Source organism: Camellia sinensis, chromosome 4, assembly GCF_055761805.1.
Source record: "Camellia sinensis isolate YWXY chromosome 4, ASM5576180v1, whole genome shotgun sequence".
Taxonomy (NCBI): domain Eukaryota; kingdom Viridiplantae; phylum Streptophyta; class Magnoliopsida; order Ericales; family Theaceae; genus Camellia; species Camellia sinensis.
Window position 1 is genome coordinate 154,476,285 of NC_138964.1, and position 21,737 is coordinate 154,498,021.

Consider the following 21,737-nt stretch of genomic DNA (forward strand, 5'->3'; position numbering starts at 1 on the left):
AACACTTTACTGTAATGTCAGATAAAATTAGGAGAGATTTTTTTAAGAGTTTCAATCTTTTTCTTATATAAAAAAAGTACACATTTCAGAAGGTTTTGAAACTTTGTAATTTCTTTTAAAAAAAATTATTCATATTGTTATTTGCCTTACAAAATAACTACTAGCAGCTAACAAATTCAACTCATCTTTTATTTATTAGAGTATCAAAAAAATTTAAATATAAAATTACAAAGGCACCACTGCTAGTGATATACAAATAGAATGTTTTGTCCTTACCTTTCTTATTGATAGATATAAATTTGTTATACTACTTTCATCAATAAATTTATTCTTTTTCCGATAAAATATATATAGAGAACTTTTTTTATAGAATAATATATCCTCTTGTAGACTTGTCATTTCCAATCAAGACACCAACCACAATATTCATAATTTTAAAAATATTATTTACATATCATTTTAAAAATATTTATTGTATAACCTTTTTGTATACAAATCATGTTCGTTGCTTCAACACCAACCTGTGGAAACTGGAAGGCAATTAATTAATAAATATATTTTTTTGTTTGAAGTTTCTTGGGAATTACTTATCAGTGATTCAGAAAAAATAAATTACAAATTAGTGTTAAACTTTATATATTTTAATAATTAAAATGCTATACTTTTTTATGATTTTGTAAATTTTTTTATTGTATCACGGTACAGTTATTTCTCGAAGTTTCTTTTCACTTGCGTACTTGTGTGGGTGATTTTCTGACCACACTGCCAAGCAGGTACCCAGCTGGAGAGCACTGGCAGAATAGATGGCACTTGACTGATCTGCAACAGAAAGAGAAGATTCTGGCGGTGGTTCGTCCACCTGGGGGCACTTCGACGATCAACTCAGTACTTAATATCTCTCAAAGATAACCAATAGTGCTTAACTCACTAGACAGAATATTAAAAGCATACCTTAAACCCATGGGGGTGCCTCTCTTTTATAGCTAACACTTACCTAATCCCAGTAGAAGCCTAGCTTCAATGCACTTAGGATTACTGTTAATCTTGGATTCCCAGTAGGTTTAGGATAAACTCTCTAAGAGTCTTATCTTAATCCAAACTGAAGTCTTCTTCCATTCTAAGACTCTTGTCCCTTATCCGCTTATCTCAGATTCCGGTATTCTCGCAAATAACCTCGGCCTAATCGAGATCATCTCGGCATCATGACCAGGACACGTGACACCTCAGCTGACACTTCAGTGTCACCTCAGCCACGTGTTGTCATTCAAAAATTATGTCCCCACAACTGCCCCCTAGGTTCTATTACCTCGGCATCTTGAGGTGATGGAACCTATATCATTCCTTCTTTTAATCATGATCCCGGTTTAACTTCAACTTGTAAACTTTTCTCAAGTTTCAACAAGTGTTAAACATGATCTCGGTTTAACTTCAACTTGTAAACTTTTCTCAAGTTTCAACAAGTGTTAAACATGATCTCGGTTTAACTTCAACTTGTAAACTTTTCTTAAGTTTCAACAAGTGTTAAACATTATCTCGGTTTAACTTCAACTTGTAAGCTTTTCTCAAGTTTCAACAAGTGTTAAACATCATCTCGGTAAACTCTTCTCTTCTCGGACTTAATCATCTTAGGCCGAGATCTTGTCTTCTGGGATCTGGGATCCGAGATCTGGAATCCGGGATCGGCTTACTTGGGCTGAGCTCTTGTCTTCTCATATCCAGTGATATCTCGGCTTGACAAGTGAGGTCACCTCGGCATCTTGTCGCTTTCTCTGGAGGTAATCCCTTAGAACCTCCTTGGTTCGTCCAGGAGCTCGGCTATCTCCGGATTTCAGCCTCTTTGGTGCACTATTTCCTATGTCATTGTGAGTCCTTTTGGACCTCTCTCCATTGGTCGCATCAAAATAGAGGTCCTTCCCCTAAACATGCCGATGTTCTTTAGAGTCAGCTTCCTTGGTGCGATGTGTCCTCTGTGAATCTCCCCTTCTTGATTCTCCTCATCCGACATCCCTTGAAGGCCGGTGAGAATGTTCCTTGGTCCTATCGTGCTGAGGAGTCGTAGGAGTTGTCTTCTGCCCCCCTGCCTAGGCATCTTTCTTGGCTGCTGGAATCGGGGTATCTTGTGATGGGAACGGTGGCTGCATGACGTTGTTTTGTATCATGAAATTGACAATCGTTTGCAGGTCCGCCAATTTGTTCGCCATTCCTTTCATCTCGTCGTCCCTTCGTAAGCATTTTTCTTTCCATATCTGGTGGTCGTCCTCATTGTAATATCCATTTCGATCCGATTTCTTCGGCGCGTCGCCCTTCTGGCCGACGTCCTCTTCTCCGTGATTCTTATCACGAGTTTCTTCGTTGTAGTTGTCTTCTTCGACGCCAAGGTCAATATGTTCCCCACTCTCAGTAGGGGTGTCGTCCCCAACCTTCTCTTTCGGTCTGTCGTTGGCCATCTATTCTCCTTTCGTTCCCACAGACGGCGCCAAATTATGTGGGTGATTTTTTTACCACACTGCCAAACAGGTACCCAGCTGGAGAGTACTGGCAGAATAGATGGCACTTGACTGATCTGCAACAGAAAGAGAAGATTCCGGCAGTGGTTCGTCCACCCGGGGGCACTTCGACGATCAAGTCAGTACTCAATATCTCTCAAAGATAACCAATAGTGCTTAACTCACTAGACAGAATATCAAAAGCATACCTTAGACCCATGGGGGTGCCTCTCTTTTATAGCTAATACTTACCTAATCCCAATAGAAGCCTACTGTTAATGGATTTAGGATTACTGCTAATCTTGGACTCCTAGTAGGTTTAGGATTAACTCTCTAAGAGTCTTATATATCTTAATCCAAACTGAAGTCTTCTCCCATTCTAGGACTCTTGTCCCTTATCCGCTTATCCCGGATTCCGGTATTCTTGCAAATAACCTCGGCCTAACCGAGATCATCTCGGCATCATGACCAGGACACGTGACACCTCGGCTGACACTTCAGTGTCACCTCAATCACGTGTTGTCATTCAAAAATTATGTTCCCACAGTACCAAAACAAGGATTTAGCACACATATAAGCTAAGCAATTTTATGGTTAATGGTGACAAGAATTGGTAACTAGGTAATTATTTAGCAGTTCTAGTTTACTATTTAGAGTTATTTATATATAGTGTTTCAAATTAAAAACTTTACAGGTGGAACATGTTGACTCACTTTTATTATGTATTAAAAGACAAAAAATAATTTATTTATTGTAGGTTGCTATTTTTCATTTGCTAAGATTATTAACTATGTGATACTCCCAAATATCTAATAATTTTTATAATTTAGTTATCTAATGCCCTATTGTGTGGTTCTTTGCACAAGCAATGGTTACATCATTGTAGCAGTTTTCCTTCAATTTGTTTAGGCCATATTTCCAAAACTCAATATTTTCCATGGAAATAAATTATTTTGACAAATTATGTAATGAGAAAAGGGTTTGTGACAGAGAAAATCGAAACAAAAATCCCACTTCAAATATAAGGTATTATTTCTAACGTAGTTGGGATTTTTTTAAATATTTTATTTTATTACAATGATGCATTTTTCCTGGTAGTTCATTGATGTATTATGTATATATAATGTACTTTCTTTGTACTAAATTGTTTTACATCAATATATTTTCATTTTTTTTAGTTGATTCATCTAAGATATTATAAGAAAACTCAATGAATTACAATTATAATAAAAATCAAATACAACTTTACAAAGAAACTTCTTAAATGGGAGAGAAATTCCAAGTTAATACATGGGAATAAGTTCTACACGGAAGTAGAGAAGTTCAAATTACTGACCTCCTAATAATGAGATGCAAGAGTTTTGGCTAATTAGACTAATATTTTCAATTTTGTTGATGAAAGAAAAAGCTCTCTTTTTTTTTTTTTTCTTTTTTTTTTTTTTTTTTTTCTCAAGCATAGGTTAATCAGGAAACTAAAAAACTTTCATCATATTTTTAGTTGCAAGTTCTAATGCATGCAAAATCAGTACCCAAGATTTCTCAAGGCTATACCTAGATTGACAAGATTGTTTGGTGAAGTTTTCAAAATCTATTTTTGAATTTTTTTTTAAAACTAGTTTGGTGAAAAAAAAAAAAAATCACTATTTTCATACAATTCTCCTTTTTTTTTTGGGGGGGGGGGGGGGGGAATGATTTCAGAAAATTCAAAAATAATGTTTTTGATATTTATTTTTGTCAAACTAGATTGTAATTTTTTGAATTAAAAAAAGGGACACTTTTTCAAAAATCATTTTTCACCTACTTATGTTTCATTTAGTTCACATTATTTTATTGTATTCCAATAAATACTATGGGTGACATAGTTACCAAAATACCCCTAATAATATTCATATTTACAATACGAATGTTCCATAATGTGAATATTTACACCGTCAATGTGAATGTTCACACCATCAATGTGACTGTTGATATGTCAATTTGAATATTTATATTGTCAATGTGAATGTTCATACTATCAATGTGAATATTCACATTATAAAATATGAATGTTCACATTATCAAATTACTAACTGTTCAAAAAATATTTGTAAAGGTAGAAATATCGATAAAATATCTTAAATATGAGAATTATGATTTAGTAGATCAAATGTTCAAATAATATGATTTATTGGAATATAAGAATATCTTATAGACTAATTGAGATACAAACACTTGAAAAATGATTTTCTAATAAATCTCCCTTAAAAAAAAAAAAAAAGATTCTGAGAATTTAAAAGATGCATGAATTTTGGCCAATTGAACCAAAATGAAATATAATCACTGAGGAAGTACATAGAAAATAAATAAAAGCTATGAAATGTTGGAAAACACCCATATTGTGAATACAAAAAAATTGTTCGTTTCAAGACATCTTTCTCCCCAAATTAAAACTGGAAGAAATATTATGTGAAACTCTTTATTAAGTACTTAATGTTTTTTGTTTTTTTGTTTTGTTTTGTTTTGTTTTGTTTTCCTCCTTCTTTTCAATGCGGGATAAGTTCTTGAAGTTTATTTCAAGTTTTCTTAATGCAAACGAGGAAAGTTTTTGAAAAATCCAAAAATTAACCCATTTAAATTTTAGAAAATTCCCAAACATGAACTAGATTCAATTTTAAGCCTCGTTTGGCAATCTTTAGTTTTAGTCAAAAAGTTAAAAAATCACTATAAATTATCACATCACTCTGTCTACTTTTTTGTACACCTTTTCGTAAAAAGTTAAAAAGTTACTAAAATAGTCTGTTCTCAAATGAGGCCTTAGTGTGGTTCTCATCATATCAATTTTATATCTAAACTATATATCCCATTTTTGGGTGCATAGCATTTCTATATTTCATGTGTAGAGTTTCCAAAGTAGCATAAGTACCAAACTAAGCAAACCATCATTCTATGTCAATAACTATATATACTTAGTCAAATTAAACAAATTTATATATTTTTTTACTTTGCATCTCATATCAATTTAAGTTATTTCATCTCTTTATTATTTCTATTTATGATAATCATGTGCATATTTTTTTACCATTACTTCTATATGTAGGTATGTGTTGATTTCATCAATAAAGTTCTTTTTATTGATTCAAAAAAAAAAAAAAAAACCGAAATAGATTAAAAATTCCATCATGATAAAGAGTGTCCAGTGAGAATTATACGGAGGAGAGCAATGTAGTGAAAATTAAATTTGTGTAGTGTGAAATTCATATGTACAATAAATCTGAACCACAAACACAACATGCTATTAGAAAAAATGGTAGAGGAGCAAGGAGGGTGGATTCCTGTGGTGAAGCAGAGGCAAGGTAGAGGAGCATAGAGCAAAAGTTCAACAAAGGGCTGGTTTATTGTGTTCGTGGACAATTTTTTATTTTTTGATCAGCAAAAGAAAATTTGTTGATGAAAATCAAATATGCATAATACAAAGATAAACATCAATAAAGAGAGGCGAGTGCCAAAGCTTACTGTGTTCGTGTTCGTCGACAATATACCACACTCATTGGAACCTAAAGGTTTGTTAAAACTTTTCACTAAGTTTGGAATAGCCAAGGATGTCTTTATTCCACAAAAGAGAGAAAAGTAACAAACACAAGGTTCGGATTTGTGAGATTTGATTGCTCGGTTGCAACAAGCATAGTAGTTCAGAAAGAAAATGGGTTATGGGTGGAGGATAAGGCAATCAAAGTCAAATATGCTGAGTATGATAGAGAACAAAACAGAAGCAAACCTCAATCCAACCCTACCAGAAGAGATCCTTTAGATAAAGGAAGAGATGGAGCAACCCAGGTCCAACGTAATGGAGGAGATTACATCCGTAAATCCTTTACTGATGCACTACAAACAAGTGTAGGTATAACACAAGGTAAAACTTGCATTACCATTAAAATGAATGAAGATGGCTATGGGTGGCTGTATGAAAGTGTACTAGTAAGACTAAAAAATGAGTACACTTTGTCCAGCATTAAGAAAGTACTAAAAGATAAAAGGGTTGGGCCATACTCTTGTCAGAAATGGAGGAGGGAGGGATGTAGTCCTAACATTCAAGTCCAAAGAGGAGATAAAATCAAATTTCAGATTAGTAAATGAATGGCTGAAAAAGTGGTGTAAATTTGTTACAGAGTGGAATCCAGACATGCACTTAGAACATGAGAGATACGTTCACCAAATTAGGAGGAATTTGGGGAAATGTCCTTAATATTGATGAAAATATTTGCCAACCAGTATCATTCTGCTATGGTAGAGTTAGAATTGCAACTAAATGCATAGAATGGATTAATAAAGAAATCAATCTGGAGTGCAAGGGCATAATTGTTTTAGTTTTGGTCTGTGAAGAACAAATTAATGCCGTGAGTGATCACAACTTATCCTCTGATATTGAGGAAGATTGCAGATCCATGAGATAGCCATAGAAGAGCATGAAGAACCTATAAGGCTTGGGGAAGATGAAGGTGAACTGGCAAAGAGAGTAGAAATGGATGAAGTTGAGCTGGCATCTTCTGATGATGTGGACAAGGCAGCTGAAGAATCAAAAGAAAAGCATCACTGTGATAGAGATGAAGTGGATACGGTAATTGAAGAGATAAGAGATGGCATTGGGAGCAGCTTTGAGGATGATGCATGCATGGCAAACCCAATAAAAGAAAAGGTGGCTGAACTCAGAAAAGTTGCTAATAATGACAATCAGAGGTTAGAAAGCCATCTGTACACGCCTGGATTTATTAAGAGCCTCAGCACATCTATTGGGCTTAAGTTTGGCATAAATTTGGAGATTGAGTTGGGCCATATTCTCCATGAGCATGGCCCACCAGATATAATCCTTAACAGAATTGTTGTTACTGGCTCTGCCAGTTATGGATCATTTGGGCCCATAAGAAACAAGTCAAACTCAGACGCATCCCATAGCAAAGGGGCTCAACTTGGGAAGTTTAGGCCCAAATCTAAAGTCAAATTAAAAGGGAACAAGAAAGGAAAGGCTAGAGACCTATCACAGTCTGAAATTATATCCAGCTATGTCAGACTCCATGAGCATAAATGAGCCTCTTATAATAAGCTTTCTCCAAAAAGAGCCATTTTCAGAGCAGCTGTTGCAACTATATCACTTTCAGCTTCATCTGAGAATGGTGATAGAAGGGGTAGATATGTCCTAAACGAAGCTCAAGCTACAATGTAGATGGGGAAAGTTCTAGGGCTCAACGTCAAAGGAAAGAAATCTGATACACTTGACAAAATTGTTGAATTAGAGCTCAAAGACAAAGAAAGAAATGGGGGAGAGGAGAATGGAAGACAGTAAACAGATTCAAACCAAGTGAATTTTGGTGTTCAACCTTTGCTATTAATGAATCTATTGTCATGGAATATTAGAGGCTTGGGAAAAGCTGGAAAAAAAGAAAAAGAAAAAAAAAAAGAAAGAGTGAGGAAACTAATTAGGGAGAGGCAAATGGAAATAGCATTTTTTCAAGAAACCAAAAAAATTCAATTTCGAAGAATGAAGTTAGATTCCTATGGTCAAGGAGAAGTATGGATTATATGTCAATTGATTCAGAAAGATCTACTGGAGGCCTACTGTGCATTTGGAACCCAGAGATCTTTAAGTTATATGGTTGCTACAGCAATAGGAGATTCATTCTCCTCTCAAGTACATGTCTTAATTCTTTTGAATGCGTATTATTGAATGTATAGTAGAAACATATTGTGGGAAAGTCTTGTTAGGCTAAAGAGTATCTTCTCTAATCCATGGTGTAAGGGAGGAGATTTCAATGAGATAAGAAATATTGGAGAAATGATTGGCTGCTCTAGAAAGGACAAAAGGATGAGAGAGCTTAATGAATTCATAGACAAATATGAGTCAACTGACTTACCATTGCTTGGAAGGAAATACACCTGGTGTAAGGCAGAAGAAAATGAGAAGTGGAGTAGGATTAATAGAATTATGCTTAGTCCTAAATGGCTAATCAAATTCAAATTGAAGTTATGGGGCTTACCTAGATTACTCTCTGATCATTGCCCTCTTTTGATAAGGGATGATGAGAAAGACATTCAGGTTTATCAATACCTGGACTTTACACCCCAATTTTCCCTCTTTTTTGGAAAGCACTTAGAAGGAAGCTACGATCAGTAGCGGACATAAGCATAATCTTTTGCAGAAGCTAAAGTTGCTAAAACTAGCTCTCAAGAAGTGGAATTGTGATGTTTTTGGTAACATCTCAACTAAACTGAAAGCAGCTGAGGTAGAATTACATGATCTTGACATATCTGCTGAAGAAAGACCATTGATTGAATCAGAAAGAGATAGAAGGAGGGTATTAAGGGTGAAGTATGGAAGCTAAGCAAAATGATGGAATGGTTGTGGCAACAGAAATCTAGAGTTAATTGGACTCTTAATGGGGGAAAAAACACTACGTTCTTCTATGTAATGGCCAACTATAGGCAATACAAAAATGTCATCAATTCTATCTTTGTAAATTGAGTGATTCATAAAGAACTTGATAAGATTAAGCATGAGGCTCTTTTATACTTTGAGGAACAATTCACAGAAGACTGGGCAAATAGGCCATCTTTGGGTGGTATGTTCAAATCAGTGCAAGTGAACCATTTTTTCCATGACCTAGAAACAAAGTTCTCTGAAGCTAAAATTAAGGCAGCCATTAAGGAGTGCAACGGTAATAAAACACCAGGCCTAGATGGTTTTAACCTGCCATGCTTCCAGAAATATTGGAAGGTTATAAAAAAGGAGATTCTCATGTTCATAAGAGACTTTCACACACATTGTAAGCTTACATATGGGATCAATAGTTCCTTCATCACTCTTATCCCCAAAAATGAAAATCCTGTGGAACTGGGAAACTATAGACCTATTAGTTTGGTGGGCTCCATTTACAAAATCCTTTCAAAAGTCCTAGCTCATAGGCAGAAAAAAGTTATTCTTGAAGTAATAGGGGATACTCAATCTGCTTTTCTTGGAAAAATGAACATTTTAGATGGTGTACTCATTGCCAATGATGTTATGGATAGTTGGAAAAAATCTAAGAAAAAAATATATCATCATCAAACTTGACTTTGAAAAAGCATTTGATTCAATTAATTGAAACTTCTTATTTTCTATGTTCTCTAACTTTGGTTTTGGTCCAAAATGGATTGCTTGGATGAAAGAATGTAACTCCTCAACAAGGCTTCTTGTACTAGTCAATGGATCACCAACTGCAGAATTTTCTTCACAAAGAGGTTTGAGGCAGGGTGATCCCCTTTCACCATTTCTGTTCAACTTAGTAGTAGAAGGACTCAACATAGTTATGACTAGAACTTATGAGATGACTCTTATTAAGGGTGTGAAAATTGGGAGGAATGAAGTAATTATTTCCCACCTTCAATTTGTTGATGACTCAGTTATTTTCTGTGAAGCTGATAGGGAGCAATTAGTGAACATTAAAAGGGTGTTAAGATGCTTTGAGCTACTCTCTGGACTGAGAATAAACTACTACAAAAGTGTATTATGTGGAATTGGTGTTGATGATGGGATCTTATCATCCTTTGCTGATCTTCTTAATTGTAAAGTAGAAGACCTGCCAATAAAATTCCTAGGTCTACCTCTTGGTGCCAATCCTGGAAGGAAGTCCACCTGGAAACCTGTCTTAGACAAAGTCAAATCAAGATTAGCAGGTTGAAAGAGAGGACTCATAGCCTTTGCAAGTAGACTTATCTTAATCAAATTAGTGGTATCTAATCTCCCTCTCTATTACTTGTCCCTATTCAAAATGCCTATGGGGGTGGCCAAAGAGTTTGAGAAAATTGAAACAAATTTCCTATGGAGAAATACTGATCTAAAGAAGAAAATCCATATGGTGAAATGGGCAGAAGTTATAAAAAACACAAGTCTTGGAGGCTTAGGAATAAAAAGAATCACTGATGTCAATGCTAGCCTTTTACTAAAATGGTGGTGGAAGTTTGGAAGTGAGTTCACTGCTTTTTCAAGAAAGGTCCTCTGTAGCAAATACTTGATTAATGAAGATAGGTAACAACCAATCTTGAGGACTTCTTGCAATTATTTTAGGGTGTGGATTGATATCGTCTCTCTTGCCATTCGCAGGCAGCCCTTTCGCAACTTCTTTTTGGACAACTTTCTCATTAAGGTTGGTGATGGAAAAGAGTCATATTTTGGTTTGGTAAATGGTGTGAAAACATCTATCTAAAAGATGAACTCCCAAGTCTTTTCAGATTATCAACTAATAAGGAAGGCACGCTACTTTTGTTTTATGAAAGAAGATCAAGTTCAGGGGATTGGAATTTACTTTTCAAGAGCTCCATATGAGTGGAAAGATGTAGAGATTATTAGGCTGTCAAGTGCATTATCTTCAACCCCCTTACTTAGGATTGGGGTGACTAACAGCCTTGTCTGACTTGATTCAAATTCAGGTATTTACAAAGCTGTTGATGTGTATAATTTTTTTACTGTTTCTCTTGGCCCCTGTCTCATTATCTGCAAATTCATTTGGAATAAAGATATCCCTCCCAAAATTCAATTCTCCAGCTGGTTGGTATGGAAAGATAGAATTAAATCAGGTGTTTTCCTTTAGAAAATTGGGATCCTTGGTATTAATGCTTCCACTCAGTGTGCTTTCTGCAGAACAGAAACTGAATCAACTACTCATTTACTACTATGCTGCCCATTTTCTTGGAATGTCTGGGCAAAAATGATACAGTTGTGGGGGTTTCAATGGGTGATACCAAGTTCGGTTGATAGTTTATTTCATTGGTGGATGGGTGGCAAGTTTAAAAGAATGGAAACAAGGATGTGAAAAGCTCTACCATTAATTGTTCTTTGCTCACTCTAGAAACAGAGGAGTGAGTGCATTTTCAATGGAGTGCAGCCTAATTGCTTTGAGTTGAGTGAGCTAATAAAGCTTAGGTTTGCATTATGGATCAAAGCCTCAATAAAAGACTTCCATTACTTAGTGAATGACTTATTATTCAATCTCAGACATGTACGACTTTGCCTTTGAGAGTGGCATTATTACTTGCTTGCTGGTACTTGGTTACTATCCTTTTTCCATTTTTGTATTTTGTTTTGCTTTGGCATAGTTGGTTCCTCACCATCCTGGGTTGGAGCTAGCATATGATTGAGTTTTTTTCTCGGTACCAACCTAATTGGAATCGTCTAGCTTAACTATGATGCTTTTTGCTCTTCCTGCTCTATTGCTTGTGGTGTATTTCGTACTTTCCCTTTTAAATAAAGATTCCTATTTTGTTGATCAAAATAAATAAATAAATAAATAAATAAAAATATAAATAATAAAACGGAAAAGAGCAAATTTGTTTAAAACCATTCACATTTATACTCTTAAAATCCATTCCAATATTTATAGTATACTTGATAATTAAAATCTCTATACAATATTCAAATAATTTGAAAGAGAATTAGAGGAGAAAATCTAATCTCTCATATATGAAATGACTAGATTACAAAATTATATATAAAGCTCCGAAAATAATTATTGACATTCTAACATTAAAGATTTGTCATCACAATATTATGACATTATTCCACTATTTTGTAAAAACCAAAATGATAACATCTGATCCAAAACAAAAAACGTATATCCCACCAATGCCATTACACGAATGAACTAATATTGTAGGAAAAATATAAACTCCCAGATAATAAAAACACAGGTTTATTATTGTCAACACTCTTGGTACCACTGAAGCTTGCACAAATTCATAGCAACAATGCATACAATGCACACAGACATTGGACTTTCTCAAACTTTGACCTAGTTTGTTCGCACATCTGAAAAACATTGGTCACACTATCTTAATATTCTTAAATAACTGATTACTAGTTAAGAAAGCAGAAAAAAAAAAAAAATGCTCACAACCATTTTTTTTTTATCAGCATATGCTCACAACCATTCTTAACACGACACCCCACACACTGATGAGTAGAGAGACAACAACAATTAACTACCTACAAATTAGACAATCAACAATCAACAATAAACTGATTCAACAGCCACTCTCTCTCTCTCTCTCTCTCTTCATGGTGATTTCGGTGGAGGATTGTGGCGGGGATTAGCTCCAGGCGGTGCATAATCATTTAGCTGCAGTTCCATCCTCCGAATATTCCCTCCTGCCTCCAAGCTTTCTTCTGCATTTTCCTTAGTATCCAAAAAAACAAAAAAAAAAAAAAAGTGTTAGTAGTACAAACATATTAGTATATATCCATACATAAAATGACAATTGTGGTGTTTGAAAACATGATTTTTTTTTTCTTCTTCTTTTTACAATCAGATGTCCGGATTAGTTTGCACGTACCTTGACTATGATAAGCAAAGAATAACTTTTTTTGATAAATCCAAGAGTACAAGAGGATTACTTTGAGATTACATCAATAAAAGGAGAGAAAAGACAAGAAAATGTAAAATAAATGAATCATAGTTAAACATGAAGATCCAATTATGGAGTTTGAAAACATGAGTTTATTTTTTTTATTATTTCTATATGCAAAGAAGAACTTATTTCATGAATTGAAAAGAGTACAAGAGGATTACACTGAGATCACATCAATAAAATGTGAGCAAAGATAAGGAAATCTATATATACTATTTTCAAGCCAAATGATCAAAGAGAGCTCATACGCCATGGAAAATATGAAACAAAAAGAAATATATGGAGAATTAGTATGGATCTACCAACTACAACATGAAATACATGGATTAAATCAAATTAAAACCCTAGCATGACATTTACATACAAATAAAGTAGAAATCCATACTTGTTTTGAAGATCCAAGAAAGAAAATGGAGAGAAGAGATGGAGAGACGAATATCTAAGTTAACCAAGCTCCAAGTATGTCATCCAAGGCTTCAAGAATACCCAAGAACACACAAAAATCTTACTCTCAAAGCCTAGCATGATATCTACATAAGTAAAAATCCCTACTCGTTTTGAAGATCTAAGAAAGAAAATGGAGAGAACAAATGGAGAGTTGAAGATCTAAGCCGACCAAGCTTCAAGCATGTCATCCAAGGCTTCAAGAACACCCAAGAATGCACTAAATCTTAGTCTCAAGCCCTAGAATGACATCTACATAAAAATAAAACAGAAATCTTTATTGTTTTGAAGATCTAAGAAAGAACACCCAAGAACACACAAAAATCTCACTCTCAAGCCCTAGCATGACATCCACATACAAATAAAGTAAAAATCCCTACTTGTTTCAAAAATCAAAGAAGGAAAATGGAGAGATGAATATCTAATCCAACCAAGCTCCAAGCAAGTCAATCGAGGCTTCAAGAACACCCAAGAATGCACTAAAATCTAACTCTCACGCCCTAGCATGACATCTACATACAAATAAATTAGAAAACTCTACTTGTTTTGAAGATCCAAGAAAGAAAATAGAGGGAGGACATAGAGACATGAAGATCTAAGCCAACCAAGCTCTAACCAAGCCATCCAAGGCTTCAAGAACACCCAAAAACACACACACACGCACACAAAAAAAAACTGACTGTCAAGCTCACAAAGCTCACTAGATATACTCAATAGAGCACTTCAATCAACAACCAAACCCTAGATCTTATAATGGAAGATCAAGGTTAGGTCACAGTGCTCAACAAAGAAGAGGGAGGAAGAAAATCAAAGAAAGGGAGAAGAATATGGAGTCACAAGATGAAGTACCGATTATGGTGTTTGAAAACATGAATTATTATTATTAATTTTTTGACTAGCAAAAATAAGAGGATTACACTGAGATTACACCAACAAAAGGAGAGCAAAATAAGAAAATATAAATAAATGAAACTTAGTTAAACCTGAAACATGGTTTAAAAGAATGAATTAAACATGAATTAATTCATGGTTAGCTTTGGAGGAACATCAAGATTGTGAAGTACCATGTGGGAATTCTCTGAAACTCGATAAGTGTCAGATTCAAGCATTATATTTATTGTTCCTGCACACAAAAATGAATTAATACATATTCATCATCATCATCAAGAAGAAGAAGGAGAGAGAGAGAGAGAAAGAGAGAGAGATTGATGAACGTTTACTTGTAGTTGGGACAGCATTCAAGCAGATTAGGTATGAAAAACCTAATAGAACCACTAGCAGACGAAGAAGAGAAGAGTTTTCCATTGCTATAACACACACTTTGGGACTCTGTCTTTGTGACTCTTTTGTTTTGTATGAGCTTTTGTTGCACAATAAACCTTGATAGCTAGTAGTCCATTTATATACACATTCTTAATACAGACACAGTGCATGGGTGTGAGTGATGTTTGGGGGTAGCTATCATATCAAATAATAAGTCAAAAAGGAGTGCATGTTATCAAACGAAAACATTTTGTGGTTGGGTATGAAGCATAGATATGAAAACACATTACTGTAATCTAGGGTTTTGCCGATTGGATTTCTTAGTGGAGGGTATGATGATGAGAAATATAGTTAAGTCAAAATTGGTACAACAGATGGGGGCACACTGTGCAAGTGGAGGGTGACAAAAGAAATGATGTGTGGCAATCTGGCAATAGCTGACCTCCCTACCCCAAATTAAAGTTTTTTATTTTTTTAATATTTTTTTTAGCAATATTACAAATTTAGGGAAAAAAATATTTAGAACGAAAAAAATTTATGAATCACAATCATTTAGATTGATTCATATTACACCAACTTTAAATTTACACCATACAACTCATTTCGAAATAAATTTCGAACTATGTTTTTCATGGTCCATGCAATTTTTATTTATTTATTTATTTTTTGAAGGATAGAAAAGCTAAGTAACCAAAATTTTTACCCAAAAACTCACCTAAAAAATTAATGTATGCCCTAGATTTAACTCTTGGATAGTGGGATTATTAGATTGTTGACCATTAACTAATTTAAAAGCTTAAAATTGTTAGAGATGTGGACAATTTCATTATTTATATTATATTCTTAACAAGGATTTGCGTCTAAAATAAATTTGAAACATTTTTGAGTAAGTTTTTGTGTAAAAATTCTAAATATGTAGTATTGTTGATTTTTTTTATATTGATGTTATAATGAGTGACTTTTCTTAGAATAATTTTTAGATACATGTAGTTTCTATTCTATATATGCTGAGTAATTACTGGGCATAAGTCTTAGGATGGTCTTAAGAGAGAGTGGAGAATGTATAGAACAAAACTCGGCCAATCGAGGAAGTTTTTTTTTTTTTTTTTTTTTTGGATAAGGATTCTCTTTAATTCAAAATTGGACAGTGTTGTTTTCGTGTTAGTGGAGAATGTAAGGAACAAAACTCGGCCAATTGAGGAATTTTTTTTTTTTTTTTTTAGATAAGGATTCTCTCTAATTCAAATTTGGAGTAAGCAGTGTTGTTCGAGTTCATGGGGTCTACAATGGATCTCATTTTGATGATTTGATCCATTCATTTGGTAAGTTCTTCTAAGTAGATTATTTATAAAGAAAATCATATTAATTTGATAATTGTAATCAAATGATTTAATCATGTGTCTTCAAAAAAAAAAAAAAATAGGCGACTATTATAATTTTGAAACTAGATTTTTCATTTTTGTAAAAACAAACATGATGAAAATCTTATAATTATGATTATCAGATCAATTTATTTTATTTTATAGATGATCTATACACATAAACCAACAAAATGAACGCATCAAGTTATCAAAAGTAAGGGCCATAGTATTGCTAATCTGTGTGTTTTTCAGATGTTTTTGGATTGTTAATTTGTTGTTTGTGATTTGGTTGGTTACCCACCAATTCGATGTGGTGGTAGCACATGATTTGGCTTGTATTTCGGTGTCAATATAGTTGGGATAGTTTTGCTTGCTATGATGCATTTGCACTCATTATTCTTTATTGATGTTCCATCATGTATTCAATTTGATTTTCATCAATAAAATCTTCTTTTTTTTTTTACTGATAAAAAAAAAAGAAAGAAAGTAAGGTCCATAGTAGACTACATAGATTTAAATCGCAATGTCTAGTTTCTTTTTTGCCTTTTTTCTGTGTCTATTTTAAACCTACTCTTGTAAAATAAATTCTATATACACGTAATCATCTACTAATAACGAGTATCAAGTTAATCCAAACACATCACCACAAGTAAGTGAGCTACAGTTGGTTGCACCAAGTCAAGGTCTAGTGAAATATGATGAGATTTTCATGGAAGTTCAGTGGGTTGAATTTGGTACATTCATGAAATTAAGGCTCAAAACCATTGACAGAGAAGTGTGAAATTCATCAACGCTGACTAGATTTCAATCCCCCATTTACTGGAAAGTGGGATTGAATTTAGAACAAAAAACAATGGTCGCAAATGTAGCAGTAAATATATATGTCAAAAAAGTGACACAATAATACAATATTATTACCAAATGAGATAGCCTTGGCGGCCCACAAGGCCCACAAACTGGTTGTCTACCAACTGTACATGTCTCTCTTTATTACATCTTCATTATAATTTATTTAAAGGATATTTTTTTTTTAAAAAAATAATCAGTGTGTTTGGTTTGAATTTTTTGGATTAAGTTTTTTGAAAACTGAATTTTTTGATTTTCGTGTTCTTTTGTTTTTAGTGAATATTTTTTAAATTTTAAACATTTTTTTTTACTTTTTTAGATGCACCTTAGTTAGATGTATCTAAAAAGTAAAAAAATTGTGAAAAAATATTTTAAAAAATTAATAAATACATAAAAATACAAAAAATGTACTGAATTCTTTATATTTTTTTGTATTTTTTGTATTTAGTGAATTTTTAAAATATTTTTTTTACAATTTTTTTACTTTTTAAGTGTATTTATGTTAGGTGTGTCTAAAAAGTAAAAAAATTGCTTAAAATATTAAAAAAATTTAGTAAAAACAAAAAAAATATGGAAAATAAGAAAGTAAAATTTTCTGAAAAGTCTTTTCTGAAAAATGAAAACAAGCAAGCTGAATAATAATTTTAGAGGTGTCTTACAACTTACAAGAGAAAGACACTATTAGGGGAGGATACACGTTACAAATCAATAATAATATTACGATAATCATATTTTTTTAATCATGTTTTGTTTATCAGGAGTGATGAAATTTATTAAACCAGTTCAGTTGATACATTAGATGATAAATAAATTGTGATAATAAAAAATAGGACAAATTACAACTGTAATCTTTGCATTTTGACCCTTATGCAATTTGGGTTATTGTCTTTTTCAATTAGCTTGATTTTGATTTTTAATTTTGGATTTTGTATCAATTTAGTCTAATTTATAACACCAATTATGGTTTTTGAAGAAAAATGGTCACTAAATTAGTTGAGACACATGTTGCTTATGTGCAAATTTTCTATAAAAGATTACTAAAAATTGTAACCAATTTGATTAAATTGAAATAAAATCATAAATTTATGATTAAAATTGAGCCAATTAAAATTATAATGAATTAAAACGACACAAAAGGCAAAGTATAGAGGCTATTTTGCCCTAAAAAACAAACCTTCTAACATTATTAAAACATTATCAAGAATGTCGGTAGGAGGCTTGTGGATCTCACATGAAAGAAAATTGATTCATTAAGAATGAACTCATGACTTCACACTTTAAATTTTTCTTTACACATATTACAAGTATTTAAGTTTTGTATTTAAAAAGGATTGTTGTACTAATAAATATTCATTAAGTATATTATGAAGTTCCCTCTAATGAACACAGTCTCCCATTGTGAAACCCACCAACCTCTCATAACTATAGTTTACTGGCCAGATCTATCATTAATGAGTTAGGGAATACATAATGCCTATTTAGTACTGTAGTTTATTGAAGGTGCCTTTATTTAATTTAATTTAATTTTTTTTTTTTTGAAAAGTCATATAATAGTATTTGCTGTAGTTTCTGTTATAGTTTATTAACAAAATTAGCTTAAGTAAACTAGAAAAAAATTGATTATATGAAAGTTGAGAAAATGGTGCATTTAATATTTACTTTATGATTATCAACTTTTAATTTAAAAAAAAATTACACCAAATTCATTGATGTAATGCTAATTTGTGAACACATGACAAAAGTTATTTTGTTCACATATTTACCATGGGAATGAAATATCATTTTTTTTATTAATCAAATAATTTTGATGGACTCCACGCGATGAACCCATTCAAAATGAAAGGTTCCAAAATTTCTCATCAATAAAATGGTGTTCATATTTTATTCACACAATTTGTTAAGTGTGAATAAAATTAAACTCCTAATGTAGCGAAAAAACATCAGACCCTTAGGAGATTAGCCAACTCGTGAGCTGGGTCAATCTCTTAACCCAAAATAATAATAATAATAATAATAATAATGATAATAAGAGTAAATTAAGAAAATGGTACACGATGTGTCAATTTGATCCATATTGTTTCAATTTGCTTTATTTTGTCCCTTAATTTAACGGATTGTGTCATTTTAGTCCAATAAATAACGGTTGTTAAGTTTGGTGGACGAAAAGTCTACACAATGTGTCAATTTGGTTCCTGTATGTAAACTACAGGGATTAAATTGGCACATAGTTTGACTTTCTGTCTACCAGACTAAACAACTGTTATTTATTTGACTAAAATGACACAATCCGTTAAATTAAGGGGCAAATCGAACAAATTAAAACAACAGAGACCAAATTGACACATCATATAAACTATAGAGATTATTTGTATAATTTATCCTAATAATAATGCTTAACTGTGATATATTTTAACATGATTGAAGAGTTTATCATTTTATTGATTATTAATTTGTTGTCTGCATTAATTTGATGGTAGGTTTGTATTTAGATTGTAGACGTGTACCAGAAAATGAACCCAGGTATACATGTCACTTGGATCCATTGTCTCTTTGTCCTAATCATATGAAGAGCTTCATCCCCAGTTAATTTAACTCATTTTTATTTTCTTCCCATTTTTAAAAATATATTTTTTTAATTCCGTACCTGATATGATAAAAGCATGGCACAAATTTTAATTGAGCACATCTGTACATTATATACTTAAAAGTATGCCACAAATGTTAATTGAGGACTTGAGGTCATGCTTGGGCCTAGGGCTACAATTTGGGTAATCTAAACTTAAGTAACTCGAGTTTAGTTCAAAAAATTTTAAGGTATTTTTTTTTTTTAATTTTCAATTTGAATAACATATTTTTGACCTTAGTGTCAGTTTGAATATAAAATTATAATTTCAAATTAAATTTGGATCAAATTTAAGCAGAGACACAAGTAAATTAAATTGAATAACATATTTCTCTCCAATGCATTGGACTTCTCACAAGGGATGGTAGTAGGTATGAGTCTGGTGTGAATTCCGTCCTTATGAAAGTCCAATACAATGGAAAGAAGCTGAATCCTTTGAAATTAATGGATTTATTTTTATTTTTTTTTAAAATAACAGAATCACGAGTCACGTCACTTCATTTAAAATGTTGTTTGATTAGTCTTACTCAAATGATAAATATCATATTAAATGCATTTTGAGGATAATGAGGCTAATTGTCTAACCGTTTTTTTCTTTTTCTTGGATACAAAATTAATATCTGACCTTCAAATATTACCAACATAATTAGAAGTCCTCTACAATTAAGCTGTTAGTTACATTACCCATGTAGATATCAACAAAATATTCTTTTTACAAGTAAAAAAAAATCACATTGTATTTGTTATAATAGAAGAGAGAGGGGGAAAATAATATATATTTTATTCAATGAATTGATCCTATACAATAGAAGGTTTGTATATATAGATTGAGAAAGAGTACCATCCTAGAAACTTAACTATGAGAAAGAGTATCTTATAAGAAATCTAACTATAACAATACAAATATATCTAGGAAATCAATACATAATATATCTAGAAATATATACGATATATACATTAACATCCCCTCAAATTCAAGGAGGATAAATATCTTGAGTTTGGAGAAAGAAACTAACATATAAACTAAAACTAAAAATAAATAAATAAAAGAAAAATAGATTGCAAAATCCGAACGAAAGCGCAAAGGTGCTTGAGATAGATCAGAGATTGGAGCTAATGCTGGAAGATAGTTTATGGTAGTGTCCGACCGTTGTAAGAGCTGGCCGGAACTAATGCCAGGATAGTTTAAGGTTGTGCCGGACCATTGTAGAAATTGGCAAAAACTAATGCTGGGACAGTTTAAGATCATGCTGGACCGTTGTAGGAGCTAACCGAAATCAATGTCGGGACAGTTTACAGGGTTATGTCAAACCATTGTAGAGACTGGATATTGAACCAGTAAGCGTGACATACACATAACTTATGACATTGTGCTGAATGATGATGGCAACAGATGACTGAGTGCTCTAGGAGGCAGCTTGGATGGTGCGCTAGGGGGTAACTTTGGTGGTGCGTCAATGGGAGGCTTGGGTTGTGCGCTAGAGAGGGCGGCTTGAGTTGTGCACCGCAGGGGGCGACTTAGGTGTTTTGCGTGGTGTATAACCATGTTCACCATGATATAGGCATAATACTCCTCTCAAAGTCAAATAGGTTTGAAAATAGAAACCTATTTGAGGTTGAAGCAGGGGGAAAGACAGAGTGGAGTAGAGGCGCAAAAAAAAAAAAAAAAAAAAAAAAAAGGATTGCGATTAAAAAACAAAAAAAAATATGATAGAGATATTTTGGGTAGGAATAAACCAATGAATAAATGAACAGATCACCACGAAACGATACTGACAGGAAAATATGATAGCAAAATAGGTTGAGATCCGATGGGTGGCCAAAGCAAGGCTACCGCCCGCTGGTGAAGCGAAATTACTAGGTACTTAACCTAGTTCTGATATCATGTTAGAATAGTAGAGAGAAAAAAAATAATATGTATTGTATTCAATGAATTGATCCTATACAATATAATGCCTACATATATAGGCTAAGAAAGAATATCCTACTAAAAACCTAACTATGAGAAAGAATATTTTATAAGAAATTTAACTATGATAATACAAATATATTTAGGAAATCAATACCTAATATATTTAGGAATATATACCATATATACATTAATAGTATTACAAAAATTATGATTTAAAGTTATATTTATATTTTTGGCTTTAAAGTGGTTGAAAAGGTTTTTAAAAAAAATGTGTGGATGAGAATAATACTGCTCAAACCTCATTTTAGGAATGAAATGGAACTCCACTAGTATAATTCTCTTGCCTCATCATGGGCATTTTGAAGAACCTTTAGTCAACACATAAAATGCAT

The 21,737-nt window shown here is 32.9% G+C and overlaps 1 protein-coding gene and 1 long non-coding RNA gene across 2 annotated transcripts; one reads left to right on the plus strand and one right to left on the minus strand.

Annotated features, from left to right (window-relative positions):
- Nucleotides 1–7,683: 7,683 nt before the first annotated feature.
- Nucleotides 7,684–9,567, plus strand: LOC114315090 (uncharacterized). Its single transcript, XM_028261657.2, has 4 exons — nt 7,684–7,799; nt 8,193–8,553; nt 8,657–8,812; nt 9,004–9,567. The coding sequence occupies exons 1-4, from the start codon at nt 7,684–7,686 to the stop codon at nt 9,565–9,567; spliced, it is 1,197 nt and encodes a 398-aa protein (XP_028117458.2).
- A 2,598-nt stretch (nt 9,568–12,165) lies between these two features.
- Nucleotides 12,166–14,925, minus strand: LOC145789605 (uncharacterized). Its single transcript, XR_014327703.1, has 3 exons — nt 14,561–14,925; nt 14,405–14,463; nt 12,166–12,664 (listed from the first exon to the last, which is right to left on the minus strand). It is a non-coding gene; the product is annotated as an uncharacterized LOC145789605 (long non-coding RNA).
- Nucleotides 14,926–21,737: the final 6,812 nt, after the last annotated feature.

What these genes read in the sequence shown, in the direction of transcription:
- LOC114315090 (XM_028261657.2), top strand. Translation starts at nt 7,684, where the DNA reads ATGGGGAAAGTTCTAGGGCTCAACGTCAAAGGAAAGAAATCTGATACA. An exon ending in GGAGAGGAGAATGGAAGACA is followed by an intron (nt 7,800 to 8,192) that starts GTAAACAGATTC and finishes TTGAATGTATAG; the next exon opens with TAGAAACATATTGTGGGAAA. An exon ending in ATGATGAGAAAGACATTCAG is followed by an intron (nt 8,554 to 8,656) that starts GTTTATCAATAC and finishes AATCTTTTGCAG; the next exon opens with AAGCTAAAGTTGCTAAAACT.